The following is a 20944-nucleotide window of genomic DNA, read 5'->3' as shown; positions in this document are numbered from 1 at the left end:
GTTAAAATGTTACTTTGGTTGCTTTTTGAAGTGTAGATTAGTAACTTTAAGGACTGTTGTGTATTAAAAATAGCAAATTATTGCTCTATACTTTTAATTGTGGCAATACAGGTAGAGGTGAGTTCTATTTCCTTGGAAACATAGGCTTGGTTGCTTTTTTTTTTCACTTTTGTCTTCTTTCTAGTGGGTTTAGCTTGCTAATTCTAGCTGCTAAATTTAAACCTATCGAGAGGAATCACTAGAAAAACAGCCTTAAATGTTTGTTTTGCTTTTAAATTTGTCATCGCTTTAAATACTAGTAACTCTTAAAAAGTTATTAAACAACTTGGATCTAAAAACAAAGGATCTGACGATGCACCCATTTCTATGTCAGGGTCCCCAACATTAACTTTTACTAATACAGTATCTCAACCTTTCTGATGTTCCAACGTTGAAAAATTGGGCTTTTTACCTTCACCTATTTTACTCTTTTTCATCGTGTTAAGTATCCTAACATATTTTGTTCTTCATATTTGTTCATGTTCTTACATTGTCCTGTCTTTATTACCAAACTTTTATCTTTGTGCTTCTATCAGCATTGGCATGTTTTGCACTGTGGTGTGCACTACATAGTATTTGGAGACAAGACAAATGCAGCCTGGTAGAATGTTGTATTGAATGTTTTGGATTTTTATTTTTAGAATTTTAGAGATAGACCCTATGGTGGATTTATTTATTGGAGATCCTTTTGCTTATTTATTTTAATTGAAGAGTACCAACTTTTCTTGTCTTTATGCTGTAACTGAAATAAATTTTATCTGTATATTATAAAATATCATCATAACATTTTGTACTGTGAACAAGTGCTAGAAGTTAATGTTAGAATTCGGTGGGCAGGATACAGAAAAGAAGCAAGACACTTTACTGCTTTAGAATCCCTAAATTAATTATGTTAGACAATTCAAATACAAATCACATTGATGCACTATATAATGAATTCAGATGGAATCTTAACTCTGTTACATGCAAGATCTCAAGTACAAACAAGTTGTTCGCAAAAGCATATTAACTCCTTTTGGCACAAATACTTTACTAGAAGCTTAATTGAATGCTTCACTTTACGGCTTATGTATATTTTTAAACATAGAAATAGAGGATGTTGCAGTGTTACTATTTATTACATGGACAATTGAAAGTCAAATTATCAAAATCTTTTCCTGCTTTTTAACTCAACACTTCTTAGTCCTATTTTCTAAATTTATATATACTGAGGCAGGATATGCATATTTCTGAATTTATCAGCAAAATAACCTTTCTATCTTTTTGGCCAGGAGCTTCTCAGAAGATAGTGATTGTGTAAGGAAATTCCTAGTTTTTTTCCAGGAATAGCATTGCTATTCAGGGATCAGTACTGAGGGATATTTCCAATGCCTTCTGACAAAATATATATATTGTGCAATTTTATTTCAGGATGTATAGATGTAGTCAGTGTTATTTTTCATTTCAAACTATTCTGGTCATTCACCAAGAGTTAATTTGTAGAATTAAAAAAGTTACCATATTTTCCAAAGTATAGGATGCACTCCCTCCCCAACAAAAGTTAGTGGAAATGTCTGGGCATCTTATACAGCTAATGTTGCCAAAGTACCGCCCACCCATCAGCCCCCATCCTTTGGCCTTTGCTTCCCAGAATTTTGCCGTACAGCAAACTGTACAACAACCTGATTTAGCACACCAGCTGTTTGGTGGTTGGAAATATCTCCTATCAGCTGTTCCAGGCTGCAGGGATCAGTGGCGCCCATTGGCGCCTTCATGTGCCCATTTTCAGCCTCCGTGCATCCCACTTTTGGACCGTTCCAGGTAGCAGGGATAGTGGTGATTCCTGTCACCTGGAATGGGCTGAAAATGGGGCACGCAAAGGCTGAAAATGGACTAACCCCCCATCCCCTCACCTACCGAAGTTTTCCCAAAGTCTCCCCAAAGTCTCAAGCAGACTTCTCTTACCAGGTCAAATTTCTCTTCCCCATTTCTATTGTGTCAAATTTTAAATAGTCCATTTGTGTGTAGAAACCTAGAAACAGAAGATTGACGGCAGAAAAAGATCTCCTGGTCCATCTAGTCTGCCCTTATACTATTTCCTGTATTTTATCTTAGGGTGGATATATGCTTATCCAAGGCCTGTTTAAATTCAGTTACTGTGGATTTACCACCACGTCTGCTGGAAGTTTGTTCCAAGCATCTATTCCTCTTTCAGTCAAATAATATTTTCTCATGTTGCTTCTGATCTTTCCCTCAATCGGCACGTGTAGGTGGCGATAGGTAACAGCAGCAATGGGTGGCGGTGATCCCCTCAGCTTGGAATAGGTGATAGGAGATATTCTGGGAAGCCAATCCAACTGCCAATCAGCTGCTCATGCTAAATCAGGCTGTACTAAAACTGACGTTGCTGTTTACTACAAGGACGCAAATTGCTGAGAGGCAGATTTTTTTTCTTGTTTTCCTCCCCAAAAGCTTCGGGATGTCTTATAGTCTGAGCAATATGTTACATGTTTTTCATCTTAAATCCAGGCACCGTCATAGCCAGCAATATACAATTGATGCTTTTGGGGGAAGAAAGTTCCAGCATAGATTTAAAGTATCATAACTTGTTTCAGGAAAAAAGCATTTCTTTGCAAATAGCTTTAAGAATCTGATTTTCCCTAATTGGCTTGCCAGAACACTTATTTGTTAAACTCAATTTAGCAATTTGACTCAGTCGGAGTGAGGTTGAAAACAGTTGAAAGGCTATAAATTCAGGGTTTGGAAATCAAGAAGAAATGTACTGAAATAATACTGTAGTAATATAAAGAAATCTTTTGTGCAGAAGGCATGATATTAGCCTCTGCATGGTGTGAAGTTCAGTAGGTACATCCTGAAGTCCTCTGCTATTGGAACATAATTTTTAAAATGAAAAGTACCTATAAAGTGAACCCTTTATTGATTTATGTTTTGTTTCATTTCCAAAGAACCCACCAACCACAATTCCATGGGTAGAACCTTTCTAACATAACTTCCTTCAGAAAGTATTATGAAAATAATTTAGCATAATTTGTTATACCATTTTACTCCATTTTAGCTCTACACAATACACTTTTTGTCATTGCCATAGCTGATGCATTTGTGTCCAAATGCACAGGTGCACACACTCATAAACACACACAATATACACTTTCAAGTAATCATCTACAGTGGTAACTTTTCCATATCCCAGACAATGTGAAATTTAAAACATAAATACATTTCTTTAAAGTATAATTGGACCAGAAGTCTGAATGGGAATATAAATTCATATCTCAAAGTATATAACATTTTATCAGTTAATTAATACAATGATTATGATAGGATTCTTTTGTTGACCCTATCCCTAGCTATGATTTTAATTGGAATGCTGTAATTGAATTAAAGGTCTTCCACAAAGATCTCTTTCAAAAATTTGTAAATATTTAGGCATACAGTAAATATTGAATCAATAAGTGCTAAATGAATTTAATCACAACAATAATGGTCATTTTCTGCATGTCTTGGAATCAGTTATTAAATGACATAATTCTAATATTTCATTATATATTTACTTAGCATATCTGGTGGATTCTTTACCTCATCTTATTTTTCTTGCAGTCAAAGCTGGGGGAATGAGAATTGTGCAAAAGCATCCACATGTTCCTGATACCAAAGAAGACAAAGATAAAGACGATCAGGAATGGGAAACTGGCACCAGGTGAAGTATTATAAATAAGACACATGAAATATAATCTGCATTATCCTGTTTTAGCTTTCATGTACTTACAACTAAAGAGTGGTAAAGAATAGGAATTATGACACTTTTAAAAAACCATTTTATTTCTCTTAGTCTAAGGCTTATTTGTGACTGTATTTCAACAGATATAGTTATTAGTAAAATGCTGAACTGGAAGTAAGAATACGTAATTGGGCATAGTCTGGGATAACCACAATAATACAACCGCTTTAAACTCAATGTAAATCATTCTAAATCGGGCTGTAAAAATATTATATCTGTAATAGAGTTGTCAAAATTTGGAATGCCCTACCTGATTCAGTTGTCTCAGCTACAAATTTTCAAACTTTCAGTCACAAAAATAAGTGGTCAGTAGAGGAGGGGGCGTGATAAGTGCACTAACGTGTCTATTGTCCCTGTCATCGTATTTTTATTCTCATATTCTTGTTCTTGTTTTTGTTGACAAATTCCAATCAATAAATAAAATAAGAATAAAAAGCATAACAGACATAAGACATAAGCCACCCTGAATCTACGAGAAGAGTGGTCTAGAAATCTAAATAATCAAACAAATAAATAAATAACCATGGCTTCATTGTTCAGTCTCCTCAGTGGAACTGGTGGCGATCCCTGCCATCTAGAACAGCTGATCAGCAGTATTCTGGGAGGTCGATGCAACCACAATCAGTTGTTCAGCAGCAAAGACTCCAGGGTCCTTTGGTGGCGGTGAAAATCTACAGTGGTGGCAGGTGGCTGCAAACGCATCCACTGCACCACCCACCCTCTCCCCACCGCAATATTCGCTCATTAAGACACACAGACATTTCTATCCATTTTTTTGTGGTGGGAGAAGTGCATCAGAGTGTGAAAAATATGGTACATTGCAACTGTATTACTTTTCTTGAAGTCTTAAGAGCCATTTAATAATATACCAAAATAATTTAGTGTTTAGTGTTTAGTCCTTCTATCATTATGTCTTTTCTGAGGAAAGTCAAAGACTGTAGTCTGATGGGTTACCTGCAGTGACCAACCAGATACTGCTGTAAAGGGCTCAGATACTTGCTTAAGACTGTTTCTCCTTACTATATACAATTTCAGTTTCTGCTGCTAGCCATGTCTTTTATGATGCAATTTTCATATTTCTTGCATTTAATCATGTTGGCAAATAGGCTTGGATTTATCAGTTGACATTTACTAGCAGATAACAATGGGAAAAATCAATATAAAAAATGCTCATTTAATTGTGTACTCAAAATATGAGGTACATATTTTCCTTTATACTGTAATTCTGAGAAAGTTAAAACTGCTGTGCTAGATTAAGCCAAATACCATTTTGGTCCAGTGCTCTATCTCTGACAATGGTCAGTTCAAATAGTGTGAGGAAATTCTATATCCTTATGAGTTATATTGATATTGATTGTTTCCTGATTGCTTATTTGTACTGTATGACTATCATTTTGTGTTGTACTGTATGTTTCTTGATGAATGTATCTTGTCTTTTTATGTACATTGAGAGTACATGTACCAAAGGCAAATTCCTTGTGTGTCCAATCACACTTGGCCAATAAATAATTCTATTCTGTTCTATTCAATTCTAATTATGAACAGTACAAAAATGTTTACAGATGGTCCACAACCATTTATTTTGCAACCATTTGAAATTATAGTGGAGCGGGGGGGGGGACATACTTTTCCGAGTATAAGACACACCTTAATTTTGGGGGAGGAAAACAAGAAAAAAAGGCCTGTGCCTCCTGGCGATTTGCCAAACATCAAACAGCACAGATGATATACACTGTTTACTGTGTATTTGTGTGCATGTCTGCCTGACCCATAGAAATAGCAAACAATTGGAGAAATGTACATTATGATAGAATATTAATCTCAGAGAGTTTTCTTAAATGTAATCACACTTACTCCTCCCAATTATTTAAATAAAACTACTCCAAACATGACTAAGTCAGAATTTAACTCAGCTGTTTTATCTTATTACTAATACTTAATACTAAAACAGGACATTTCAGATTATACTTTTACAGATCTTTAAAATTGATGTGGCTTTCTGGAAGTATTCTCTGCTATTTAAAAGAAGATACAATAGCACTGGGCCTCTTAAGGTCAAGCATTTATTTTAAAAAGCTTCTTCATTTTGTTAAGGTGTCTAGAGTAATAATAAAGCAGTCTTTAAAAAATAAATCTAATAATTTTGAACATTCTGTAGGCATTTATAGTTATTGACTTACCACCTTGCAGCAAAAAACAAACAGCAGTTTGGTAATCAATCACCCCCAATTTATTTATTTATTTATTTGTTTGTTTGTTTTATTTTGTCCAAAAACATAATAATACATCATGAAGGTTATAGAGGATACACTCAAAGTAAAATATATCAAGGAAAGAACAGAAGAGAAAATATAGGGATAGGATATATCAAAGAAGGAAAAGAAGAAAAGTTAGAGGGGTAGAAGAGAAGAGACAGGGGACGGAAGGCACGTTAGTGCGCTTATGCACGCCCCTTACTGACCTCTTAGGAATCTGGAGAGGTCAACCGTGGATAGTCTAAGGGTAAAATGCTGGGGGTTAGGTGATAACACCACAGAGTCCGGTAATGAGTTCCACGCTTCGACAACTTGATTATACTAAAGTCGTATTTTTTACAGTCACATTTGAAGCAGTTAATATTTAGCTTGAATCTGTTGTGAGATCTTGTGTTGTTTTGGTTGAAGCTGAAGTAGTCGTTGATAGGCAGGACATTGCAGCATATGATCTTGTGGGCAATACTTAGATCATGTTTGAGACTTCGTATTTCTAAGCTTTCTAGTTCCAGGATTGTAGGTCTAGTTTTGTAGGGTATTCTATTTCTCAGGAATCCTTTAGATAGAATTGTTGAAAATACATAAGCAAATTCCCAGTGTTTTGTGATCAGTAATAGATGAAAACTAATGTAGGTCTGTCCATTCCCCTCATTTTACAACTTTCCTTGCTTAAAGTGCTAAGTGAATTACTGCAATTGTTAATACAGTTGTAAAGTGAATCTGACTTCCCCATTGACTTTGCTTATCAGAAGGTTGCAAAAGATGATCACATGACCCTAGAACACTGCAACTGTTATGAGCCAGTTGCCAAGCATCTGAATTTTAATCATGTAACTGTGGGAAGGTTGCAGTGGTTGTGAATGTGTAAAACAATCCTAAGTCACTTTTTCAGTGCTGTTGTAACTTTGAACAGTCACTAAACAAATGGTTGAAAGTCAAAGACTACCTATACAGGTTGTCCAATACTTTTGCTTCAATTACTGTTCACACTTAGTTATATTAAATGACAATGATATTATATATTGCAGTATCAACTTTTACAGAAATATGTACATATATATTTTTATTTACAAACTCTCCTCAGATGTAGCTTTTTATATTTTGAATTGTGGATTACTTGACCCAGCTTCGACTCTGTCCTCAGACTGGATGGATGTGGCTACCTTGTCTCCCTTTCTAAATAGCAATTTTTATTTTCAGCCTTCAGTCCCTGAGGTTCACCAAGGGACTGGGGCTCCAGTCCTGCCCTCTTCCTCTGGGACCTCTGCAGTGCCCCAGTTCCATTGGAGCCTGCAAACCTGCAGATGTTGATAGTGGCTGTGGTACCAACAGGGCTTGGCCTCATGCCTGCAATCTTTGGGCACTTTGGTAGGTTCTGAGCTGTCCCTTCTTAGGCTTGGTGCCAGTGCCAGGCAGCAGAGCTCAGACTGCTGCTCTGACAAGTCAGATAATGATAGTCCTGCACTCTTGATGGACATAGACCACCCTTGATGGACATAGACCAGCGTAACTACGAGCTATTGGAGGATGAAGGTATGTCACAGGAACTTCTCCCACTGACCCGGCATCAATAATAATAATTAATAATAATTTATTAGATTTGTATGCCACCCCTCTCCGAAGACTCGGAGAATGCAACTTGACCTGTCATTTGTGGAGTTCATACTAGAGGTGGACGTTGTTCTGGCTTCGCAGCTATTCTTGGACAATGTCCAATGACAATAGTTGGCTCCATGTCAGGGCTCATGGCTTCTTCCATTAACTGCAAGCATTTCAACGTGGCCCTGACGTTGGCCTCTCTTCTAAATGTTCCTTCAGTTGATACTCCGGTAGTGGCCCTACATGCACCAACAGCCACGGTGTGGGAATCGGAGGAGTTATTACAGCCTGAAGACAAAAGGAATGAACAGGCCCTTATCAAGGCTCACCAGGTGGCCAGCTGGGTGGTCAAGAGTTTCTTTGTCAGCTTTTTGTTTCACCCATTCTTCCTTCATTTAGCTGCAACTCATCCAAGAACAAATTCCAGCATCCAACATGCGCTCTTAGAAATCATATCAGTTTGGAATAGAGTAATGACAAGTTTGATGTTACCTGTGTATGAAGTGATGACAAAATCTGGGTTGCCTTGCCCAAAAAGGTGATCATTTTTCATGATTATTTCTAATAATTATGGGGCAATTTCTTTGTAAGTGCTGTTGAAATGAATCAGAGCTACACGACAGCCCATGAGATCACACGCACAGCAGATTCCATTTATTTTAATGGCATTTGTGCTATGGATTATGACCATTGTGCTTAATCATATTTTCATGGATATGAGACTGAGGCCTGCTGTTATAGCAGTGATTTTATTAAATACAGTAAAAAAGTAGATGTCAGCAATGTTCCAGTAGTGATTACTATTCCTTTAGCGCTTAGCTTAGAGGAAACAAGACTTTTTAATCCCTTTTGGAAGAGACACTTGCTGTGGATTCTCCCTAATGGTCCCCAGTCTGACAGTGAATCCATCATCCTCCCAGAACTGATTGCAAGGAGAAGTATGCATTTCAAGGAAGCTTTCTGAGCATTTTTATCCTTACATTCCTATCCTCTTTAATCCTGTGCATCTTTACTATAAAACGTGCGGACTTACTCTTCCATGCCACTTTGGGAGAATTTCTGTGTAGAAACAAGATAGAAAAATTTTCAGTCAATAAACAAGAGAAGATACCTCTGCTCTTAATATTTTTATGGCTGTCTTGATAAATGCAGTAAAAATTGCCTTAATTCATTTGTCCTTCTAACCACTAGATCAAGTACAGTGATCCCCCGGTTATTGCGTCCCCGACCATTGCGAACAGGGTAATTTGCGATTTTTCAACCCGGAAGTCAAAACACCATCTACGCATGCGTGCCCTTTTTTCTATGGGCACGCATGCGTAGATGGCGCCCGGCAGATCAGCTGCTGGGCGGCTTCCCTGGGTCTTCCCCCTCTTGCTGGCGGGAGGGCGAGCAGCGGGCATCAGCAAGGAGTTTCCCCACCGCCCACGCAAACTCCTCGCTGCCGCCCGCCCTTCGCCCGCCCACACCGTTCATTCTCGCCGCTTTGGAGCTGAGTCCTGAAGCAAATTCGCTTCAGGACTCAGCTCCAAAGCGGCGAGAGCGAGCGCGGACAAGCCGTTCGCTGGCGCTAGCTCTCGCCGCTTTGGAGCTGAGTCCTGAAGCGAATTCGCTTCAGGACTCAGCTCCAAAGCGGCGAGAGCGAGCGCCAGCGAACGGCTTGTCTGCCGCCTGCCTGCCCGCTAGCGAGGAGCCGAAGATTGGGGGCGGCGCGGCTGTTTTAAAACGTCGCCACCGGCATGGGGGGCTTGCCAGCACCCCCCGGACCCCCAACCCGGGTTTGGGGGGCTGCTAGGAAGCCCCCCATGCCGGCGGCGACGTTTTAAAACAGCTGCGCCGCCCCCAATCTTCGGCTCCTCGCTAGCGCTGCGGAAGTTAAAAACACCATCTGCACATGCGCAGATGGTGTTTTTACTTCCGCAGCGCTACTTCGCGAAAACCCGCTCGTTGCGGGGGGTCCTGGAACGGAACCCTCGCAACGAGCGGGGGATCACTGTAATACTTAAAACCATTTAATCATGTAATACACATAATCCAGTTATGTGTACTATAAGTACAAAAATACTCAACTAAAACAACTAATAGATCAACTTGCCTGCAATGGGTGGATTTCAACTCCCAGAATTCCCCAGCTAGAATTTTGGAGATTGAAGTCTACACTTCTAGAGAATGTCCTGGTATGCAAGTTGAGGAAAACTACATTAGAAATCTGCAGACTTCCAGTGGCAGTAGTACTATTTTAGGAGGCTGAAGAGCAGGACTCTGCTTGTATACCTCTTTTTCTGTTCTGAAGGGCCTTTGGAAGGTTCGACTGGAGGGTCTGGCCAATGGAAAGGCGAGTCTCCGAAATTCACGAGGCAATTTGCAACTGCTCCATAGGATAAGGATAAGCCCCTCATCTTCGACAGAAAAGAACTGGTGTTTTCTGTCCGGCCAAAGCAGAGATGTCCACATAGCAGGAAGGAAAAGAGTGAGTACCAAAGAAACGAAATTGGAGAAACAAGGACTACATTTGGATTATTGTGGTATGCTTGTCGAAGGGCGAGAGCACCATAGAATTTTAAATTGAACTTGAATTCAGCGGCAAACAAAAGAAACAATCAGAGAAGCTGCAGAACTAACAGCGCGCTCTATGACAGAACGGAAAAGACAGGTTGAAAGACCATACTGATTAACAGTGAGATTTTGCGCTCAATTAAAATTATAAGATTTAAATAACTAAGCCAGTGGACTTGTTCCCGATATAAAGGAAAATCTTCTTATTGATTATAAAGGAGAAGAAATAAGGAGCTGGGTAGAGATTAATGAAGAACAGGAAATCAACCGGAAACAGGCGCCATTATTGAATACAGACAAGAGTGACATTGCAAAAAATAAAGCGACTTCAAGCGGAAAGAAATTGAGTGAACTGGACTCCACAACTGGATCATTAAGAGCAATAAAGAAAACTGATAATATATAAGAACTAGATCAGTGATTGCAAACCTTTTTTGGTGTGCCAAAGGGTGTGTGTGGGTGTCCTAGCAGCATGCGTTCACGTGCCCACTTCCCATGTATGCGCACACCATCACTCCACGCTGCACCCCATTCATGCACATGGGCCTTTCTGAAGCCCGGGAGGCAGTGGTGGGTTCCTACCAGTGTGGTCCAGAGAGCCGAATTGGTAAGAATCCACCGATGATGCAATTTTCAGCATTTTTTTTCCTGATGTGTCCTGAGAAAGAGCTTCTTAGCTGTGCTTCGGGCAAAGAATAATGATCAGCATTAAGATGACCGTGGGCGCGAAGGCTTCTGACAGCAGAAAAAAATAGCCGAAAATTGCATTATCAGTGGGTTCTTACCGATGCGGCACTCTGGACTGCACCAGTAGGAAGCAACCACTACCTGGAGGTGAAAAAAAATCACCCAATGGCCAAACTGGAAGTGTGTTTTCCCGAACTTCTGGTTTGTCCGTTGGGTGACCTTTTGGTTCCCCGAAGCGTCTAGAGGGTGAAACGGCCTTTCCAAGGACCGAAAATCAGCTGGCTATTCACCATCACAGTCCTAAATCATTTCAAACAAGTGATTGTCCAGTCTTTTCTTAAAAACCTCTTCAATATTCTTACACCCACCTAATATTTTCTGATGTGAAATATTAGGGTCACTAGATGCTAGCTACAAAAGGAAAGGAGGAAATTGACTTCCATTCGAAATACTTTTTTTGTTTCAATTTTTTATTTATTATTTTTTATTTTTATTATAAATTATAACTTATAATTTATAATTATTATTATAATATTATAATATTTTTTATTACGGGAGGAGAAGGGAAAGAGGAAAAAGTATAGGGGAAATGGGAAATGGAGAAATTGTTGTCTTCTAACTCTTTTTGGTGCAGTAGAGTAAAGATACAAGTTCATACAATCTTAACTTTTTACTTTTGGATAATATAAGCTAGCCATTTCTGTTACAACAAACCTATCTAATTAGCAAAACCCAAAATGAAAGTTTCATTTTTCCCCACCTCAAGTGCAAACTCCAAAAGCAATTTCCAAGGTGAATAAAAGTTAATTGTGTTCTTTTTTTAATCAAAGCAGTTGATTTAGCCATTTCTGCTAACTCCATCAACTTTTGCAGCCATTCATTGATTGTTGGAATCAAAGTGCCTTCCATTCCCTTCAAAATACTAATTCCAAAATAATTATTAAGTCTGTTTTCAAAGGAGGATGAAGATAATTTTTAATTTTGCATCTCTCGTGGTTCAGATGGAAAATGGATTATATTAGAGTTATTTGGATATGTTTTGCTAAATAATTGACAGGTGAAATGCCCATGGCTAATTGGTTTCAGCTGAATGTATTTGGATTCAGATTCATCTACTGATTTTAACTGAATTCCCTATTATGCTTTTCTTATTACCTATCATGTAGAATAATGTTAATTGAGAAAATGGATCATGGGTAAAAGAACAATTAAAAAGAGAATCAGTACGTGGTTTCAAAATGTAAACCACATCAAGATTAGTGTAGATAATTTTTGAGTAAGTCATTTCTCTACATGTCATTTATAACTAGTACGGAAGAAGACTGGAAATGTTCTGTGCTTCCTCTTGAATTTATCTGTCTCACAGTTTATCTGTCCTCACAGGGTTCACCATATTAGTTTTTATTAGTATATTATCTGCACCTCCACTTCTGATAGAATCCCACAAGCCTCTTAACTTCTGTACATAATAGAGTTGTCAGGGTGCAGCCTGGAAAATAATCTTGTCTTTTTACAGATACTGAACCCATTACAATTTTGCCTGTCCTTGTTCTCTTTCAGTTTGTTTCCAGTCCCCCTGTTGTAGAGTAAAACGAGACTCTTCAATTCCATTAGTAGGAATAAATCCTAAGTAAGCAAGTGAGAACTTTCTCCTTTATATTATGATGACCCTAATATAAGATAAAGCACTCACATTATATTTCTTCATTTATCATAGACTACATATCTATTAATCTGAAATCATGCTAATCAAAAAAAGTTTTGTCATATAGTGTGAAAGCAAGTAAAGGTAGTTTTCGACAAGGTGTCACTCAAGCTAAAACTTTTCAGAGTTTGGAATAAGATTAAATGTTATGATCGCATGTGAGCAAATTCAAAGCTGGCAAGATAATGTTTCAGTGCAGAAGGCTAAACTCCCTTTCAGAGCCTCAGATGTTGGAATGTGTTGTTACAGTCTTAACCTAAGACATGGGCAGGCAAATCTTGCGTTCTCTCTTCTTTGGGGCGGGGGGAAGATACTTCAGTAGCCAAAAATATTTAATTACTTTAACCCATTGTTCAACAGAACTAGAAAAAAGCAAAGGTTTACCTAATATTAAAAAATTTCTACAGACCTCTCCCCATCTTGGACATGAATTGTTTCAACTTCTATCCTCAAAACGACAGTATAGGGCACTGCACACCAAAATAACTAGACACAAGAACAGTTTCCCCCCGCTCTGCTAAACAACTAATTCCCACAACACTCTGAAACTATTTATTAATATTGTATTACTATTCTTCTTCTCATCCTTCCTATTACCTATCTCCTCCTACTTATAGCTATAACCTTGTTGCTTGTATTTTTATTATTTATATTGTTTTATTTAATTTCCTATTATAATTTGATTGCTTATTTAGTATCCTATGCCAGGGGTCGACAAAGTTGTTCAGAATCTAGGAGCCAGCCAAAAAATTTAGGAGCCAGAATTTTTTTTAAGCAAACTTGGTTTTTTGCCGAGTCTCCACCTGACATCGCTTTCACCCCCTCCCCCCCGGCGCAGGCCTGGCTCCGCCGAGCCGGCTCTGCTGTACTCCCGTCGGGATCCGAGGGGAGACCGTTAGTCAGAAACCGAAACAGAGAAGAAGGAAAGGGAGACCGGGCCGGGGACGCGGGGGAGGGGGGAGGAGGGGTTACTGGTCGGAAGTCACCGCGCACGCGGCCGGAGGAGGAATGAACAAAACCTCACGCCGGGAGGGGAGGGGCTTCCGCTTCTCTCCGAAGGCGGGTGAGCGGCCAAGATCGGAGCGTCTGTGTGCGGTGGGGGGGAGTGAAGGGGTTCGAGTAGGAGGCGGAATGGAGGCAAGGGGGGGAGGGAGAGACGCACGCAAGCGCAGGGGACGCTGGGAAAGCAGCTCGCTCCGAGGTTGATGGGCGGAGCTACGGAAGCCAAGATGTACCATTTCTGGGCGTAAACACAAGGCGGGAAAAATATACTGTATACCAGTGATTTTCAACCTTTTTTGAGCCGCGGCACACTTTTTATATTTACAAAATCCTGGGGCACACCACCAACCAAAATGACACAAATCTAATAAATAAATAAATAAATAAATAAATAAATAATACATACATACATACATACATACATACATACATAAATAACCCCCTCATATATACAATCCCATGTAACATCCCCTTATAAATACAGTCAATCATCAATCATCCCTCCTGAAATTTATACCACTGTCTCATTTATGGGTACTTCTCCTGTCTTTCCCCCTTTTCTCTCTCATGTTTCTCATTTCTCTCTCTTCCTCCCTTTTTCCCTCATTCCTTCTCCCTCTCACTTCTCCTCTTTTTCCATCCCTGTCTCTCTCCCCCCCTTATGTGTGTGTATGTATACACACTCCAACCATTTCCAAAACCAGTTGAGGGCTGGGTTTTTTTTCTCTTTTATCCTTTTCAAAAACAGGTGTGGGCTGGGGGGGGGGGTTCTTATTATTTGGATGCTTTTTACCATATGCTTCAAGAATCACCTCTCTCTCTCTCTCTTTTGTTTCTCTCTCCTCTCATTCTCTGCCTCAATCATTTTATCATTTCTCCTTTTTTCTCCCCTTTTTGTTCTCATTTCTCTCACTCTCCTTTCCTCTCCCTATCTGTCTTGCTTTCTCTCTCTCTTGCTATCTTTTTCTCTCTCTTGTTCTCTTATTTTCTCTCTCTCTCTCTTGTTCTTTCTCTCTCTCATGCTTTCTCTCTCGTTCTTTCTCTCTCTGTTGCTCTCTCTCTTATTTTCTCTCTCTCTCTCTTTCCTTTCTCTCATTCCCTCTTTCTCTCTATCCTTTCTATCTCTCACTCTTTCCTTCTCTCCCTCCCTTTCTCTCTCTTTCCATTCCCTCTTTCTCTCTATCCTTTCTATCTCTCACTCTTTCCTTCTCCCCCTCTCTTTCTCTCTCTTTCCTTTCTCTCATTCCCTTTCTCTCTATCCTTTCTATCTCTCACTTTTTCTTTCTCTCCCTCCCTTTCTCTCTCTTTCCTTTCTCTCATTCCATCTTTGTCTCCTGGGGCTGACTGCGCCTGCCCTGCACCCCCCACCACGGAGGGAAAGCATTTGGCATCGGCACCGCCAAACCCCCCCCCCCTCCACAAGCAGCAAAAGCCTCTGCGACTGAGCCGGAAGGCAAACGGTGCACCCCGCCGCTTAGGCTTTTGCTGCTCCTGGGGGGGGGGAGGATTTTCTCCTCCCCGCCCCCCCGGCAGCCAAACGTCGCTGGTGCAGGAAAGCAGCGTGTTAAAAGGCGCGCTGCTTTCACGGAAAACAAACCCGGCTTTCCTGGCAACGGAGGATGACAAGCAGGAAGAAGCGGGGTGGAGCAACGCCAGGCTCAAGCAGGCAGCTTCCGCGCGTTTCTTTCAGCGGAAGAGGAGAGGGAGCGGATCGGGTGGGCGGGGGCAGCGCCTTCTACTGCCGGCGCCTCCCCGCCCCCGCCCCCCCCCAGGCAGGCAGGGGAATGGGAACTGCGCGCCCATGGAAAAGGGCACGCAGGGGGGTATTTTGGGGTGTGCGGGTAGCGGCGGCGGGCAATAGCCGGGGGGCGGCTTCTGCAAGTGGGAGCTCCAGGGCTGAAGCCTCAGCCCTGGAGCTCCCACTTGCAGGAGCCACCTCGCGGCACACCTGGCCATGTCTCGCACCGGTTGAAAAACACTGCTGTATACACATACAGTACAGCAGGCAACATTTTCTAGGCGCCAGACAACATTTTCTAGGCGCCACTGGCGACCAGGCGCCTGGGTTTGTCGAACCTTGTCCTATGCTATCACTAAGTGTTGTATCTTATGATTCTTGATGAAAGTATTTTTATGTACACTGAGAGCTTATGTACCGGAGACAAATTCCTTGTGTGTTCTTCTTGGCCAATAAAAAATTCTGTTCTATTTTTCTGTTCTATTATAACTCCTTCCAATTATGTGATGTAACTCTCCTTCTGAAAATTAATCTCCTGATCTTTAAAAGATATCTAGCCCCTGAAGAAAGTAGAATCTGGAAAGATTTTACCAGTGTGACACAGAGGCCAGACTCAAAAAAATAGTTTACTTCTATATATTTTATTATTTAGAAATGTAAATATAAAGAGCTGGATTTCTTTTACTTACCTGTGATCGTCAAAGCATTTTTGTGTTGAAGCTAGCTTAACCAAAATTTGATGCCCTCAAGTGCTTTATAACATCCTTTTATTAGAGGAGAGGAGAGTGGAGTGGAACGGAACAATAGAATGGAATGGAATAGAATAGACCTGGAGGTCTTCTAGTCAAACCTCCTGTTTAGGTAGGAAACCCTACAACACTTCAGACAAGTGATCATCCAACCCCTTCTTTAAAAATTCCAGTGTTGGAGCATTCACAACTTCTGGAGGCATATTGTTCCATTGATTAATTGTTCTAACGAAATTTCTCCTTAGTTCTAAGTTGCTTTTCTCCTTGATTAGTTTCCACCCATTGCTTCTTGTCCTACCCTCGGGTACTTTGGAGAATAGCTTGACTCCCTTTTCTTTGTAGAAGCACTTGAGATATTGGAACACTGCTATCATGTCTTCCCTAGTCCTTTTCATTAAACTAGACATACCCAGTTCCTGCAACCATTCTTCATATATTTGATCCTCTAGTTCCCTAATCATCTTTGTTGTTCTTCTCTGCACTCTTTATAGAGTCTCAATATCTTTTTACATCCTGTCGACCAAAACTGAATGCAGTGTTCCAAATGTGGCCTTATCAAGGCATTATTAGGTGGTATTAACACATCACATGATCTTGATTCTATCTTTCTCTTTATGTAGCCTAGAAGTGTTGCCCTTTTTTTGTAACTGCTGCCTATTGCTGGCTCATATTTAAATGGTTGTTCACTAGGACTCCAAGCTCCCTCTCACAGTCACTACTGTTGAGTGAGGTACCACGTATTCTGTACCTGTGCATTTTATTTTTCTTGCCTAAATGTAGAACCTTACTTTTTCCACTATTGAATTTCATTTTTTTCTATAGCAACCAATGTTCAAGTCTGTCAAGATCCTTCTGTACCTTAAGCCTATCTTCTGGAGAGTTGGCTATTCGTGCAATCTTACAATAGCTATGATAGCTTTCTCTCCATTTTTCAACAAAATACTCTAGCTGAAATTCAATTCTGATAATATAAAGCAGTTGTAGTGGATATATAACTAGGTAGAATAAATATTGTGCATTGAAATGCTTTAGTCTGAGGCAACCTTTAGATGCCCTGGAACAGCACAAGCATTTGGAATTGGCAATAATGATGCAATATTGTGTCATAAATGAGAGAAGGCAAAGGAACAGGGCTTGTTTTGGGAAAGAGTTAATTTTTATTTGTTTAAATTGTAGTAATGGCTTATACTCAGGGGTGGGCAGGAAGTGGAATGGCATGGAATGCCGTTCAACCAGTGGAAATAAAGCTGCATGCGCAGCTCCATCACCGCCGGCTGTGCACAGGCCTTGCCTGCAATATTTGGCTTCTGCAAATGTGCAGCAGCAGAATCTCGCCACCACAGCAATAGTGTCTCCCGCTAGGTGAGATCAGAGAGCTCAGTGCTCGTCCGGCGGGTGTGGGGCAGCGCCGCTGCTGCTGCCAATTGAACTGGCCGGCAGCTGTGGGGCTGGGTCCTGCAAGGCACAGCAGCGGCGGAGGTCAGTCCCAACTGGGACTGCTTCGGGCCACAACTCTGCATATGCGCAGGAAGCTGAAGGGCGTGTGTGCGCACCGCAAGTGCACGCCACCCACCCACCGGAGCATTCCAGTAGGGTCACGAATTGCTGCCCTTTACTGCTTATACTTTAGTTTCTGTGCTTCCACTTCAAATTTATTTAAATGGTGCTCATACAGAAATTCAAGGATAGTGCATGCACATACACACACACACACAAATAGCTTTCTCACACTTGATTTGTTATTTAAAGAATCTTTGTTCTAAAAAGAATGTTATACCATATAAGAAAAGTAGCAAACTTACTTAATCTTTTAAAGTGTTAAATTAGCAGACAAAAGTGACATATTGAGTGATCCACAAAATATTAATATGAGATGCTGCTGATTTCTATCAATAATTCTTTGTAGAAGTTATCTACCATAGTTTGGCTGAGAATAGCCCCTTCGAAGTTATGAGCTCCCCCCCCCCCCGCCGATTCCTCTTAGATGTTAAACCAAGATGCTGTGTTGATCCAGAGGGCCTGATATGCAAATACAGTGTGTATATATGAGTCTGTATATATATGTTTTGTAATGATGGAGATACTATTTTTAGGGGGAGAAACAGTTATAAACAGCACAAGCTCATAAATCGGAAGCTTTTTTCCCCACATTTTATTAAAGAGTGAAACTGAACCAGTTTCAGTTAAGAAATATCATTTCTGAAGATACTGCTTTAAAGAATGTAAGGAATGAGAGTTTACTGCTTCAGTATATCTTATTGTATACAAGGAAAAGGAAGGCTTCTTGTGCAGAAATTCTGTAGCGTGTATCCTTTCCTGATGTACTAACTTAATAATACAGTGGTGGTGATGGTAGGATTGAAGGTTAAGCATTAGTTATGCAAAAATGTGTAGCCAAAGTGTTAATTGTTTCCCTCTTCCTTTTCAATTCCACAGGTGTATGATTGTGTACACTATAAGTGATTGAACAGATCATTAGCTGCACAAACAGTAGCTAGATATATCATTAATGTTTATGAGGTTTTAACAAGTTTATAAATAGTCTATTTCCCAGGTACTTTTGAGAGTGACTCAATAGGATGTTGACATGTTAAGGGAGCATTTCAATGAACTGCTATTTTTACTGGCTAAAAAAAGTGTCACAGAAAACCAATTATTATGGTTGAGAACAAGTCACATCTTTTTCTAGCATTCACATTTTTTCTGAGCAGGAAATTTAAATGAGGCTATGCCCTTATAAGAATATTTAAATTTGTTTCCTTCTGGTAGAGTTGCAATGTATGCTGGGTAGATTATACAGATGTGTATTAGAGGTAAAATAATTAAGAAAATAAATATAGGCATATTTATTATATGAAAATAAAGAGCCAAAGTGGTACACAGGTTAGGGTATTGTGCCTCCAGATTTAAATTGCCAGTGGACCATAGAGCTCACTGCGTGACTTTGGACCAATCATTCTGTCATTCCAATCATCTCTGGAAGATGATTATTCTTGAGATAAAAGAAGGAACTACAGTAAAATTTGCTTTGAAAACTCAAAGGAAAAGACGGCATAAAATGGTGTATGTGTGTCTTAAGTTGATTTATATATTTATTTATTTATTATTATTTATGTATTAGATTTCTATGCCGCCTTCTCGAGATGAATCCGGGTGGCGCACAACATTATACAGTGTTCCCTCGCTTTTCGCGGGGGATGCGTTCCGAGACCGCCTGCGAAAGTTGAATTTCCGCAAAGTAGAGATGCGGAAGTAAATACACTATTTTTGGCTATGAACAGTATCACAAGCCTTCCCTTAACACTTTAAACCCCTAAATTGCAATTTTCCATTCCCTTAGCAACCATTCAGATTATTACTGACCATGTTTATTTATTAAAGTTCATTAAAAAAAATATTTATTAAAGGCAGACGAAAGTTTGGCGATGACATATGACGTCATCGGGTGGGAAAAACCATGGTATAGGGAAAAACCCCGCAAAGTATTTTTTAATTAATATTTTTTTTTAAATGTGGTATAGACTTTCCGCAAAGTTCGAACCCGCGAAAATTGAGGGAACACTGTAAATGCAACAATATATACAAAGACATCTAAATTACTTTTAAAAGAATTATACAAAATTACTAAAAATGTTAGAAAACCCCATATACAGTCATACACATTCATCCAATTCAATTATTAATAATATCGGCTGGAGACAATCTCAACACTCACGGCCCCCATGCCCGCCAGCAGAGGTGGGTCTTCAAAGCTTTACAAAAGACCAGGAGGGAGGGGCAGTATGTATCTCTGGAGGGAGTTTGTTCCAGAGGGCCAGGGCCGCCAAAGAGAAGGCTCTACTCCTAGGCCCCGCCAGTCAACATTGTCTGGCTGATGGGACCCAGGGGAGGCCAACTCTGGGGCTTAACCAGCTGCTGGGATGCATGAGGCAGAAGACGGTCCCGAAGGTAATCTGGTCCAAAGCCATATAGGGCTTTGTAGATCATAACCAGCACTTTGAATTGTGCATGGAGACCAATTGGCAGCCAGTGCAGCTCACGGAGTGATGTTGAAATGTAGGCAGATCTTGGTATTATTATTTTTATTATTATTTATTAGATTTGTATGCCGCCCCTCTCCGTAGACTCGGGGCAACTCATAGCAATATTTTGCACAATTTTTAGTCTCTGAACACTCTTCAAAGGCAGCCTCATGTAGAGAGCATTGCAGTAATCGAACCTCGAGGTGATAAGGGTGTGAGTGATTGTGAGAAGCAACTCCCTGTCCAGATAGGGCGCAACTGGCACATAAGGCATACCCGTACCCCCTCGCCACAACCGAGAGATGGTCTTCTAAGCTCAGCTGTGGATCGAGGAGGACACCCAGGTTGCAGACCCTCTCTGAGGGGATAAAGACTCCCCCCCAGGGTGATGGACAGACAGTTTGGATTGTCCCTGGGAGGCAAACCTCACAGCCACTCCATCTTGTCAGGATTGAGTCTGAGCCTCTTAACGCCCATCCAGACCCTGAAACTCTTCAGACACCGGCACATTACCTCCACTGCTTCACTGAGTGATTTTATTCATTCCATGATGTTGGTTAAATCCCTGCAAAATAAAGTAGGTTGATTAGTTTGATGAATCACATGAGGTAAAGACCAAAATCACTAGAAGTTTCTAGTTTGGGGAATGTTCTTGTAATCCCACAGGAAAATTATGTTGTTTTGATTAGGGGAGAGAGTACGCATGTACTTCAAAAGCCAGATTTCAGAGAACAAATATTATTTGTTTTAATAAATAATTAAATTGTAATCTTGGATAATGGAGATCAGGATGACTACCCAGCAGTAAAACATTGCT

The 20944-nt window shown here is 40.2% G+C and overlaps 1 protein-coding gene across 1 annotated transcript in view; it reads left to right on the top strand.

The window, feature by feature from the left end:
* DAP (death associated protein) overlaps positions 1–20944 on the top strand; it is a 48848-nt gene that overhangs the window by 7160 nt on the left and 20744 nt on the right. Inside the window, exon 2 of the mRNA XM_070747079.1 lies at positions 3637–3736. Within this exon, the coding sequence (XP_070603180.1) occupies positions 3637–3736 (100 nt within the window). The remainder of the gene's footprint in view (positions 1–3636; positions 3737–20944) is intronic.

The sequence above is a fragment of the Erythrolamprus reginae genome, chromosome 3, assembly GCF_031021105.1.
Source record: "Erythrolamprus reginae isolate rEryReg1 chromosome 3, rEryReg1.hap1, whole genome shotgun sequence".
Classification (NCBI taxonomy): domain Eukaryota; kingdom Metazoa; phylum Chordata; class Lepidosauria; order Squamata; family Dipsadidae; genus Erythrolamprus; species Erythrolamprus reginae.
The sequence above is the reverse complement of the archived record's forward strand: the minus strand, read 5'-3'. Positions and strand labels throughout refer to the sequence as shown.